At 39.8% G+C, this 13033-nt stretch overlaps 1 protein-coding gene across 2 annotated transcripts in view; it reads left to right on the plus strand.

Moving 5' to 3' along the window:
• MCF2 (MCF.2 cell line derived transforming sequence) overlaps window positions 1–13033 on the plus strand; it is a 77994-nt gene that overhangs the window by 26209 nt on the left and 38752 nt on the right. For both annotated transcript variants that reach the window (XM_033115366.1, XM_033115283.1), the window contains 7 exons: window positions 121–270; window positions 1990–2123; window positions 2436–2550; window positions 5290–5409; window positions 8975–9166; window positions 10128–10319; window positions 12472–12643. In XM_033115366.1, coding sequence (XP_032971257.1) covers window positions 121–270; window positions 1990–2123; window positions 2436–2550; window positions 5290–5409; window positions 8975–9166; window positions 10128–10319; window positions 12472–12643 — 1075 coding nt within the window. The remainder of the gene's footprint in view (window positions 1–120; window positions 271–1989; window positions 2124–2435; window positions 2551–5289; window positions 5410–8974; window positions 9167–10127; window positions 10320–12471; window positions 12644–13033) is intronic.

Below are 13033 nucleotides of genomic sequence, written 5' to 3' on the forward strand. Positions count from 1 at the left end.
AGTTCATAGTATATGTGTTTGCTGTCATACCTAACTCAAAGTAAATAACAATTACCGATCCAAGTTTTGATATGCTGGCACAGTTTCCATAAAATTAAAAGAGTCATTGGCTCTTTGCAGGCTATCGAAAATTTTGCCCTCACAGTGAAAGAAATGGCTCAGATGTTACAGTCCTTTGGAACCGAACTGGCTGAGACAGAACTACCAGATGATATTCCTTCAATAGAACACATTCTTGCAGTTCGTGCTAAAAGGTATCACCTGTTAAAGGTATGTCTGACAGAGTGAACAGCAAACATTTCCCTTGGTCTTTCTTTTTCTAGAGAGGTGTTCTGTGTGTCCATTTCACATTGATTGGTGGGTAGGGAGGCAAAAGATACATTTATATGTTATAAAGCACACTATTAAAAAATAAGAATACTTTACAAGAGAAGTATGTCCTGGATATGTTGAATCTAAGTGTCCCCTTTGGAAATGGCGCGTTCTCTTGAGAAGTTGTTTATTTATGAATGGAAGAGTTTATGTAAATGCGCCAGAACAAGAAATCTGCGGTCATTTTTGTTACCATGTATTCTGTAGCTTGTGGAAAGGTCCCCTCATCTGGAGAGTTAAAGTAAGAATCAAGAGGCACATAGGTACGATGTGAAATGCAGAAGGAGAACTCAATGGGGAGTCAGGAGGCCTGGTTTCTTGTCCCAGCTCTGCCATATACTAGCATTGTGACCAAGTCAAACATTGCTAAATTGATTTAAGCTTTCTTTTCTACAGAGTACTAGTTCTCGATGTGATCTACAATGGACCATAAGTAGCAAGTTGATTTTGCTCTCCTATCCAGTTGTGTGGAGTGTTGGGTTATGAAGGATTCTGAGTCACGATTTAGACGCTTTTAGATTCACTTTCCCCAGAATGTTTAAGAATGATCTCAGCAAGCAGTAGGCTCCCCTGTATAACTTGTGTCATTCATATGATAATAAGCTTGCTGGGGACACTGACAGATGCAAGTTCTTTGTAGAGGTGACATTTTTAAATGAAGAAGAGGAGAGAAAGTGAAATTTGGAATCATCATCTAAAAGCAAAGCTGTTCAAGGAAGGAAAGCTCTGTCTCTCACAAGCTGTGTGATTGGGTCATTTGCTTACCCTCTCTGAGTTGCAGATTTTTTATTTGTACAGTGAGGTTGATGATAATGGTGGTGGTGATGGTGACGATGACAATACATGCACACCTTGTAGGGTTGTTTTGAGGATGAAATGAAGTATGTAATACATGTATAACAGCTTTTGGCACACAGTTGGCACTAGCTCTTAATGTTTATGTTCTTATTCATATTGGTGGTGATGTCATGGATCCTGTTCCCAGAGAAATACATGCACACATCAGTTTTTGGATCTCCTGAAAGAAATCATAGATAACGTACATGCCTGAAGAATCCACCATCCAACAATAAGACCTTCTGAATTGAAGCATATGCTTTCTGGTGAATTCATTAATCCAAATGTGAAGTCACATAATACTTACAGCAGGCAGTGATGAGTGACAATTAAGGAATAACAGGAAAGGCATCTAATTATTTATGCATCAAATATTATTTGTAACTATATGCTTTCTAGTGTAATAGTCTTTATTATGCTACTACCGTTCTACTGAAGTACATTAAAAGTGTTAGCAGAACAGAATAGAATCAATTAGAACTTTCTACCAGTCAGAGAAGGAGACTATAAACAGAGCATGGGGTACTTCTGCTTGTAAAGATCTTATAGAAATAATGATTGCAACATGCATCTCAAGCGGCTTCAAGAGGCTTCTTGGAGATTCTCGCAACTTTTGGATTCTGTGATACTCAGGTATTCCTTGCCTTTATTTCAGTTAGAAAAGCAAAAGGCCATTGTAGAACTACTGTTTGTATTCTGCATGCTATATACCTTCCTCTCGTTAGGTCACTTAGATTAAGTTACTAGCTCGTTGATATATCCTGTTGTACCTTTGTACAGAATGATATTACAGCTGTAACCAAAGAAGGAAAAATTCTGCTAAAAAATCTGGAAGTGCCTGACACCGAAGAAGCTGTCAATTCGAGACTTGAACATCATCAGCAAATAAGTGGTGACTGGCAAACTGTTAATAAGTGAGTGCTTTCTTTTTGGTTTAGAGTTTCTTATGTTATACTTTTGAAAGAGAATTATGCACTTTTGCTGCAGTCTGTTCAGTGTAAAAGAATTCTTGGGCCTCTGGAAATCTGAGAACCCCTTCCTGAGTTGTCTCACAGACATTAGTTTGCTTATAGAAGAGGTTCTGTGGACACTGATGGTCTCTACCTGGACCAAGTGTCATGGGCTGTGACTTGGCCAATAATTCTTAATGTCCAGACCAGGTTTATCTACATACCTACAGCACAAGTCATTGTCTTTAAGTAATTTTATGACTTTTCTTCGTTGAGATTGTTGACTCAGGTACATGATATGGAAATTGCTTTTGATGGATTTTGGGAAAAACACCAACTAAAAATGGAACAGTATCTGCAACTATGGAAGTTTGAGCAGGATTTTCAAGAGGTCAGTTGAAATATTCCTTTGTGCATTTATTTTCATTATGCCAGAGGTTCTTACTCCTTGATCATCAGAAGTACAGTCTCATAAGATGTCCATTTACACCCACAGAGAAATGGAAAGGAGGCAACTGTGGGTGAACCTTGACCTTGAATGAAGAAAACAACTATTAAAAGCCAAGGCTTCTACTTCTGTGGCTTACTTGTTTCCTTTGAAAGAGCACTTATGTGCTAAGTGCTAACATATATGACAGGCACAAAGTTGCTACCTACCATGCTGTTTGTGATTCAGATTTATTTTAGAGAGAAAATGCTTTCAGACTATGGGATAGCTTTCCAAGGAAATGATATCAACTTCCTTCTTGAGTTTTTTAAAGTACCATATACCTATGTTGATCATATTTAACGTGGTCTAACAAAGCATTATTTTTTTTGGCTCCAGCAATTTTTCTCTATGAAAAGCCTGATGGATGAAATTAAATCATGTTTGTTTATATATTATTTAAAAGGTTAAAGGTATATTCTAATTGTATCCTTCTGGAAAATCCATCATATATGGTCAAGAGACATAGATTTAGCTTCTTTTCTTTGCAGTCCTGTCCAAGCTCCTCAGTCTCTCTTTCATGTACATTCCTAGGGAATCCAAGGAAAACTCACTTCGTCTCTCTCTTCCGCATAGCCAGCTTGTTTTGTACCCAGGAGTGGCTTACATACTGGGATTTCATTTGTTCTGGCACAGTTAGGTTTGAGAGGGGCACTACATTCGGCACACAGGACTAACCCTTTCCCTCCTGTGATTCAAATGCCATGCTCTCCATGAAACCTTCCTTAAAGTCAGAATAGGTCAAATTGCCCTTGGTCCTTCCACATATTTGTGTCTCTCCCTCTACTTCAACCGAACACATGCAAAAATTATTATGCCTCTACTTGTATGCTAATATGTGTCCATACTAAATTCTTATTTCTTCAAGTCATCATTGCCTCCAATCAGTATTGTTGTTTGTCTTGAATTGTAATCTCCCTGACAGGATCTGTATCTCATAGTGACATGCAGATAGATTCTGTATATTTAGAAAGTTAACTTAAAGAAAGACTTGTTTGGAAATACCAAACTTGCAGAAAATGTTAAATATTGTCAAACTTGCAGTATTCTTGAATATGCAGAATAGGAATATTCCGTTGCATGATCACAGTACAATTATCAAATTCAGTACCTTCAACAATAATGCAATACTTTTGTATTATCTACCATTACTACTCCAATTTTGTCAATTGACTCAATAATATCATTTGTATCATTGCCTTCCCCTGCATCCGGTCCAAGATCCAGTCTAGACGGTCATGCATGTATTGCATTAAGTTGTCATGTCTCTTTAGTTGCCTTTAATCTAGAACATTTCCATAGCCTTTTTAAAAATCTTTTATGACACGGACCGTTTCTGAAGAATACACTCTTTTACAATAAAATGTTCTTCACACAATGTGATATATAGATGACGTATTATAGAAATGTACACTTGAAACCTGTGTAATTTTACTAACCATGTCACCCCAATAAATTTAATACATAAATAAGAGTAAACCCATAGTTTCTGTCCATTTCACATGGGAAGATTAGTCTTGTATGGAAACATGAGAATCTATAGACTAAACAACATTTTTTGTCATAAGGAAATAAATCAGTCGTCATTTTGAGGTTGGCTGACATTTTCTTGTGATTACATTAATCTGTGTATGAGCACCTAGAGTACTGCATAAGTGATGTGTCCTGAGGCTTATCACATCGGGAGGTGACAGAAGTCCACGTGCCCATCATTATTGATACAGATTTCGATCACTCAGTCGGAGTGCTATTGAATTTCTCTATTACGTAGTGAGTTACTTCACCCCCTTATAACTAGTAGGAAGCATGTAGGGAGGAAACTTAAGGCCACGCAAGTATCTTGCCCCTCATCAGAAGATCACCATAGGTTTAGAATTAATTGATGATTCTTGCTTCAACCTGTCTTTACTATAATGGTTGTGAAATGCTGATTTTCCATCTCGTGTCCCCTCCACATGTACCAGTCTGCATAGGCGTGCTTACCGTCAGCAAGGGCCTTCCCTTTTCCCCATTTACTTATTTATCTATTTATCTGGTTCATGGCTTCCTAGTTTTTCGGTGGTTTATAATTTATTACTGTTCTTAACTATTTCGGTATTTCAAACTGGCTACTGTGTCCTTGTGACTTGTCGAAACATTTTTATTACTTTATTTACTTTATATTCTTTACTTTCTAGCAGAAAGAGATGGTCCAAGCTCATCTTATTCCTCCTCTGCCTCAGTCCTGGAACTAGCCATTTTCCTGAGAAGCTCTGGTTTCTTTTTCTGGGAAATGATATTAAAGACCGAGATCTGGGTGTTAGGTGTACTCATTGCTGCTAAAGTGTCTTTGTTTCTAGAACCATTTACCGTAGAGCTAGGGAATATATATGCAAGTATATATACATACTTCCATATACATCCACATTTACTTCATCTCTCATGTACACTGAATATTTTATAAATCATCAGTACACACGATATCTAGGAGGTTAACGTTTAAAAGATTATATCCATTTCTGTGAATAAAAATAACTGAAAATATTTTCCATGTGTGTAATTTTTCCATATTGATGTTCTTATTTAATAGTGTTTCCTACACAACTTGGGAAAATGCTTAATGATTTATATGTTTTTAAGACTAATTTTTGTTCCTATTTTTAGCTTGTGAGTGATGTTGAACTTCTGTTAAACCAACAAGCAGAGCTGGCAGATGTCACAGGGAATATAGCTCAAGTAAAACAAAAAATAAAGAAGTTGGAAAACTTAGATGAAAATTCTCAGGTAAGATAACATTTCAGATGTTCATTATATTTGTGAAGTACAGTAGTTACATTTTGATGGTTTTCAGTAGTATAAACCCCTATTATGATTAATATCTCAGTAATAATCTGTATAATTGGTTTAATAATACTGGTCTATATTCTGTTCTGTTCAATGTCACCTTGAGGTGACTGCATAAGTCATGTAGTTGTAACAGGAGGCCTCTGAGATAATGGTGTGAACAAGATCATAAATCATTTTGAAAAGCGAGTGAAAAATGTCTATCAAGAATGCTATTTGGGGAGGGCCGGCCCGGTGGCTCAGGCAGTTGGAGCTCCATTCTCCTAACGCCGAATGCTGCCGGTTCGATTCCCACATGGGCCAGTGGGCTCTCAACCACAAGGTTGCTGGTTCCACTCCACCAAGGGATGGTTTGCTGTGCCCCCTGCAACTAGCAACGGTAACTGGACCTGGAGCTGAGCTGCGTCCTCCACAACTAAGATGGAAAGGACAACAACTTGACTTCCAGGTAAAAGTCCTGGAAGTACACATTGTACTTGGAAGTGATGGAAACATACAAGAACGTAATTCCTTAAATAGTCATCATTTGAACCAAATTCATAAAGAAATTCATTCATTCATTCATATTTAGTTTTACTAGCTGTGTGACCTTGGGTAAATTGATTAGATTTTCTAAGCCTCACTGTCCTCATCTATAAATTGGGGATGAAATGACCTACTTTGTGGAGTAATTGTGAGGATTCATTTAGATGTTGTAGATAAAACATTTAGCACAGTGCCTGGGATGTATGGATGTACAGAGGGTGCCAAAAAATGTATACACATTTTAAGAAAGGAAAAAACTGTATTAAAATTGTAACAATCAATATAAACCGATAACAAAAGATGAGTACAAGTCACACTTGACTTCTGCAATGACAAGAGGTGCTCAAAGTGGTTACCATCAGCATCCAGACACTTCTGATTACGGCGAACTACTGCTTGAGCAACGGTGATCAAAGTGTCCACTTGTATACGTTTTTTTGGCACCTCCAGTATAATAAGTACTCAAAAGAGCCAGCTGCAGCCAGCCCAGTGGCTCAGATGGTTGGAGCGCCGGGCTCCTAGTACCGAGGTCGCCAGTTAGATTCCCATATGGGCCAGCGAGCTGCGCCCTCTGCAACTGGAATGAAGTGAATGAGCTGCCGCTCAGGTCCCGGGTGTCCAGATGGCTCAGTTGGTTGGAGCACAGGCTCTCAGCCACAAGGTTGCCAGTTCGACTCCTCCCGCAAGGGGTGGTGGGCTCCGCCCCCTGCAACTAAGATTGAACACAGCACCTTGAGCTGAGCTGCCACTGAGCTACCAGATGGCTCAGTTGGTTGGAGCATGTCCTCTCTACCACAAGGTTGCCGGTTCGACTCCTGCAAGGGAAGGTGGGCTGCACCCCCTGCAACTAGCAACGGCAACTGGACCTGGAGCTGAGCTGCGCCCTCCACAACTAAGACTGAAAGGACAACAACTTGACTTGGAAAAATCCTGGAAGTACACACTGTTCCCCATAAAGTCCTGTTCCCCTTCCCTAATTAAAAAGCCAGCTGCCATTTTTCTGCTGGTCTAAAAGTTTGGACACATGGCTTTATTTATTTATTTATTTATTTATTTATTTATTTATTTATTTATTTATTTTTTAATTAAATTTTATTGGGGTGACAGTTGTTAGTAAAATTACATAGATTTCAGGTGTACAATTCTGTATTACGTCATCTATAAATCCCATTGTGTGTTCACCACCCAGAGTCAGTTCTCCTTCCATCACCATATATTTGATCCCCCTTACCCTCATCTCCCACCCCCCAACCCCCTTACCCTCTGGTAACCACTAAACTATTGTCTGTGTCTATGAGTTTTTGTTTCTCGTTTGTTTGCCTTGTTCTTTCGCTGTTTTTGGTTTATATACCACATATCAGTGAAATCATATGGTTCTCTGCTTTTTCTGTCTGACTTATTTCGCTTAGCATTATACTCTCAAGATCCATCCATGTTGTCACAAATGTTCCTATATCATCTTTTCTTACCACCGAATAATATTCCATTGTGTATATATACCACAACTTCTTTATCCATTCATCTATCGAAGGACATTTTGGTTGTTTCCATGTCTTGGCCACCGTAAATAAAGCTGCAATGAACATTGGAGCACACTTGTCTTTATGGATAAATGTTTTCAGATTTTTGGGGTAGCTACCCAGGAGAGGGGTTGCTGGGTCATATGGTAATTCTATTCGTAATTTTTTGAGGAACCTCCACACTGCCTTCCATAACGGCTGCAGCAGTCTGCATTCCCACCAACAGTGTATGAGGGTTCCTTTTTCTCCACAGCCTCTCCAACACTTGTTACTATTTGTCTTGTTGATGATAGCCATTCTGACTGGGGTGCGGTGATATCTCATTGTGGTTTTTATTTGCATTTCTCTGATGATTAGTGATGTTGAGCATTTTTTCATATGTCTATTTGCCATTTGTATGGACACATGGCTTTAATACCTAAGAAACTCTAGCTGCTCTCCTGTCTTGTATGTGAGAGCAAGGCCATGGTTTTTAAGGTGCATTCTCAGCAAACAGACAGATTTATGAGTGAACCACAAGCACCTAAAAACAATTGAGAGGCAACAGTTGGGGTGACCAGTTCTGGAATAATGCTTGTAGATCTTTGTGACTGTGGGGTAATTGGTAAGTATCTAAGGTAGAAATAGAAGGCAGACTGGTTTGGAAATTAGGGGGCTTTGGATTTTTTGTTTTGTTTTTATTAATTTTCAGTTTTAGTTGTGGTAAAAGCTATATAACAAAATTTACCATCATAACCATGTTTAAGTGTACAGTTCAGTAGTATTAAGTGCATTCACATTGTTGTACAACACATCTCCAGGACTTTTTCATCTTGCAAAACTGAAATTCTATTCCCATTAAATGACGACTCTCTATTTTAACCCTGGTTTTCCCACTACCGAGATAGGCTAGTCGCTTCTTCATTCTGGGTTTCAGGTTTCTTTATTTTACCTTGACAAGCATTTCCTGAGCTCCTTCTGTGTTTCAGTCACTATACTGGAGGGGTCAGTAGTTGATAGAGTGGAGGCAAGGCTGCTAAGATCCCTTTTAACACGGAAAGCTGGTGACGTTCCCTTCAGGTCTGTAAGTAGTCAGGTAGATGATGACTCTAACGAGATTTCCAGGGCTACATATGTGAAATCCGTTAGCCTTCTTTGGCTCGTGTGTAGCTCCTTTGATATATACAGTTCTGTTCTAAATCTGTCCATACCAGGAGAAGCACATCTCATCCCCATTCTGGACAGCTGGTTAATTTTCTGTTTCTGTTACAGGAATGCGTGAGCTTCTGATGGCATCAACTGCTATAACTAATTACTGGAACTAAGCTTTTTTGCAGCCTGCAGAAATAATGACATCAAATCATATTTTTGGCACTGTATCTCCTTTGCTCAACCCATTTGTGTCTTAATTACTTTCTTTTTTCCCTTGTATTTGAACAGAGATCATGCAGTTAATTGTTTTCCTTCTTTCTCAAAATCAGGATCTGTTAGCAAAGGCCCGGTTTGTGATCTTACATGGACACAGACTTGCAGCCAATCACCATTACGCACTTGACTTGATCTGTCAGAGGTGCAACGAGCTACGTTACCTTTCTGATATTTTAGTTAATGAGATCAAAGCCAAACGGATCCAGCTCAGCAGGACCTTCAAAATGCATAAACTTCTACAGCAGGTAGTGTCATGGGAAAATGGTGCACTTCTGAAAAAGAAGATAAAAATTCTTCTTGGGTCCTTCTCAGACGTTATAGGGTCAGGGTCTGGTATAGCTTTGGAATTAAATTTGTAAGCAGTATGAGTTTGATCATGTATATTTAATCCACGTTAACTCTGCAGAATTCATAGCAGGTCTAGTGTTGGAAGAATTTTGACCTCCGTTCTGATCATTGAGATCGTGGTTGTGATGGCTTCCTTTCTATTTTGGGTACATCTCTGAAGCCTCTACTCTGTTGATAGTTTGTAGTCAGAAGTTTTAAAAGCCCTGGGGACGTTTTGCTAAAGCCTGAAACTCCTACATTTCATAGTTACAGCAATAAAAAATTAAACAGTGACTGGAAAATACTCCTCCATGGCTTGTGGGTCTGTTCCCTTTCACAATTAAGCAGTGACGAGAAGGTCTGGTCTTGGCAGTGAAATGTAAAATAGGGATATCACTTATAGGCATCATATCTGAACATGAGCGTTTTAATCCGCACATGTCCTTCTCTGGCAAGGAAACTTTTATCCTTATCCTTGGCAATCTTTATGCATTTATATTACACCTTATATTTGGCTAGGAGTTTCATATTTCAGTTACTGATTTGGGGAAAATAGCATGCAGCTCAAGTGTTAGTATTGAGAGGATGGTTAGCCTCCTGCTGCAGAATGAATTCCTTGTTGTGAAAGATGCAGCACTTGCCATCCTTGGCTGTGTGTCGGAAATACCTGTGGAGCTTACGACCCTGAGCTACTGAATTTCTGGGGGGCACAACCCAGTTATCTTTATTTTTAATAGCTATGAAAGCAACTCTGATTGACAAAAGTCAGGCCTGATAAACACTGTCTTAAGGGACAAATGTATTTCTTCTTCACTCATAATATCTGTGTGTGTGTGTGTGTGTGTGTGTGTGTGTGTGTGTGTGTGTTTTGCTCACCAGGCTCTTCAGTGCTGTGATGAAGGAGAATGTCTTCTAGCTAATCAGGAAATAGATAAATTTCAGTCTAAAGAAGATGCTCAGAAAGCCCTCCAAGATATCGAACATTTTCTTGAAATGGCTCTGCCCTTTATAAATTATGACCCTGAAACCCTACAGTATGAATTTGATATAGTTTTGTCTCCTGAACTCAAGGTAAGAAGTTTTTTTTCAAATAAACAAATTTTTTAAAACTGTAATTACAGTACCGTTAATAAGAGTTTTACTGCTTCATAGCTAAGTTTGTATCAAATTGTAATTACACAGTTCTCTTAAGGATTAGGGATAATATCAGTGCTACTGTTACGCATCAAAAACTCCAAATGCTGCTTCCTATATAATGAAGAGTAATTTCCTTTTTGAACTCTGACTCCATTATTTTTAAACTCTTTTAGCTTCCTTGGAGAAAGGCCCAAAGCTGTCCTAGGAGAATACTGGGCTCATGTCGTGAGTGGGACGCGACTAACAGAGTAGCCGTCTCACACACGTTTGTGTCTTTCCACAATGTCAGACTTTATTAGAATAAAGCCATAGATTTAGTCCTACTGTCTCGGTTTCCCATGGACTTTTTTTTGGTTGTTTTGTTTTGCTTTGTTTTGAAGCATTTCTGTTTTTTTTTTTTTTTAATTTATTGGGGTGACAATTGTTAGTAAAATTACATAGATTTCAGGTGTGCAATTCTGTATCACATCATCCATAAATCACACTGTGTGTTCACCACCCAGAATCAGCTCCCCTTCCATCACCATACATTTGATCCCCCTCACCCTCATCCCCCACCCCCCAACCCCCTTACCCTCTGGTAACCACCAAATTACGTTCCCCAGATTAATTTTCAAACCCGTGGCCATCCTGTGGTCACCAACTGCCCTCCAATCCCCTCACCCTCCCCCCCATCCCCCACCCCTCCCGCCCATCTAGCAACCCTCAGTTTTTCCTCTTGGACTTTAACCAAGGCTCTGGCCAGAGCACAGCCTCCAATAGTTGAGGGAGAGCAGTTTCACACAAGAGGGTCATCACACAGGTTTGCAAGCAATAGGGTTAGGCAGGCGAACAGAGTCTTAGGAAAGAAGGATGAGAGAGAGTCCGGTGTTCAGCCAGAGTCCCTACCGCGCTGGGGTGCAGAGCGTCAGGCATCAGGCCGGGCTGGTGACACGGTCAGGAGACCAGGCTTCAAAGGCTCCACCTGGGACGAGTGCAGGTGCGGCTGTCAGCTCGTCAGTTGAGGCCTGAGCCAGGAGTCCTCAGAGACCTCTGATTTTATGCTCGAGACTGGGTGTGGTGCCCCCATCTGCAGTCGGATAAAGCTGTGCACATGGTCACATTCCACCCTGCGTCTGGAGTTATCTGGTTAGGCCGTTCACTGGGTACACCTTTCACGTGATGCTCTGGCATGACTGTCACTTTGTGACTGACATAGCTCTCAGAATTATCAGTCCATTTTGTGTTCATAATTAATGCTCTCACATAACTCTATGCTCTATAGCCCATGTCAAGAGCACCCTACCCCAAATATGTCCACAGAGGTCTGAGGACATATATCTGGCTTTTCTACTCAGTTTGAGAAGACGGTTTTAAAGAAAGGATTTGGTCTTCTTGGGCAAGGGAGAGCAGGCAGAGAGTAGCTGTTAGCAGAGTGGAAAACTATGTTAGTTCAGTACCACCCCGTGGGAAAAGTCACAAAGCACTCTCTCCATGTTGTAGATAAACACATTTGTAATGTTGAAATGCCTAATTGACTCGAAGTTTGGAGCAGTATCTAAATCCATGGTTAGCTGTAGATCTTAGGGGATGCTCCAGAAAATCAGAAAGATGTCCGCGGCAATAACCAAGTCATTCTCTGGAAGCAACTAAGCTTAACTAACTGCCTCAGATCATCTAGGAGGGGCAGAAGGGGGTATTATCCATCTGTGGCTCTGAGGAGGTTTTACAACAGAACTAAAGAATGTCCTGCAGCTAAAACATAATAAACTGCTATGACAATACTTACCTCGGTGGTTTTCTCATGCTAAACTTGCCTTCTTTTCCAGCCATTATCCCTTCCAGCCTGTGAAAGGATAAATCACTTTATGCAGTGACCTATTTCATGACTGATTGATACATTTCTTCTTTAAGTTGTTTCGATTGAGGTCTGGTGTTATAACCATGTGAAGATAATACATTAATTGTTTTCCATTACTTTCCTAAATTTCTTCTAGTTATATTTTAAGCTCTACATTCAATTTTTGACTGAGTCTGAGAAATCGGATAGGATTTGTAAGGACCCCATTTCAGAAAATATTTCATAGAATTCTTATGCAACCTTTAGATTCAAATGCAGACTGTACAATTCAAGCTCGAACACATTCGAAGTGTATTTGAGAACCAACAAGCTGGTTTCAGGAACCTGAAAAATAATCATGTGAGGCCCATCCAGTTTGCGGTACCTGCTTCAGACAAAGCGATCAGACCTAGAGCACCATTTTTTCCCCCTAAACCTGGTAAAGTATCTACATTCACCTTTTCTATCTCTGCTTTTCCTGCTCTTGTTTAATTTGTTGCTCTTGACATAAAGACTGACTTTTTTCTTCAGTCCTGATCATTGGGAATTTTATCTCAGCATCTTTGGCCACGTTTAATTACATTGCACAAGGCAGGTGTCATGGTGGATACTGTTGGGAAATCGTAACACAGTGTGATGTGGTACAGGACAGGGTGATGCAAATCTGTACTGAATAGTCCAGCCTTGCAATGCGTGTGACTATTTATACCAACATCAAACTCACGCTTTTTTTCCAGCCGGTAGAGGAAGGCATCTGAAACCGGTACACATGCATGCCTCCACGCACTCACGCATATTGACTGTTTATCCCGATAAACTATAACTTGGT

This window comes from Rhinolophus ferrumequinum, chromosome X, assembly GCF_004115265.2.
Source record: "Rhinolophus ferrumequinum isolate MPI-CBG mRhiFer1 chromosome X, mRhiFer1_v1.p, whole genome shotgun sequence".
NCBI lineage: Eukaryota > Metazoa > Chordata > Mammalia > Chiroptera > Rhinolophidae > Rhinolophus > Rhinolophus ferrumequinum.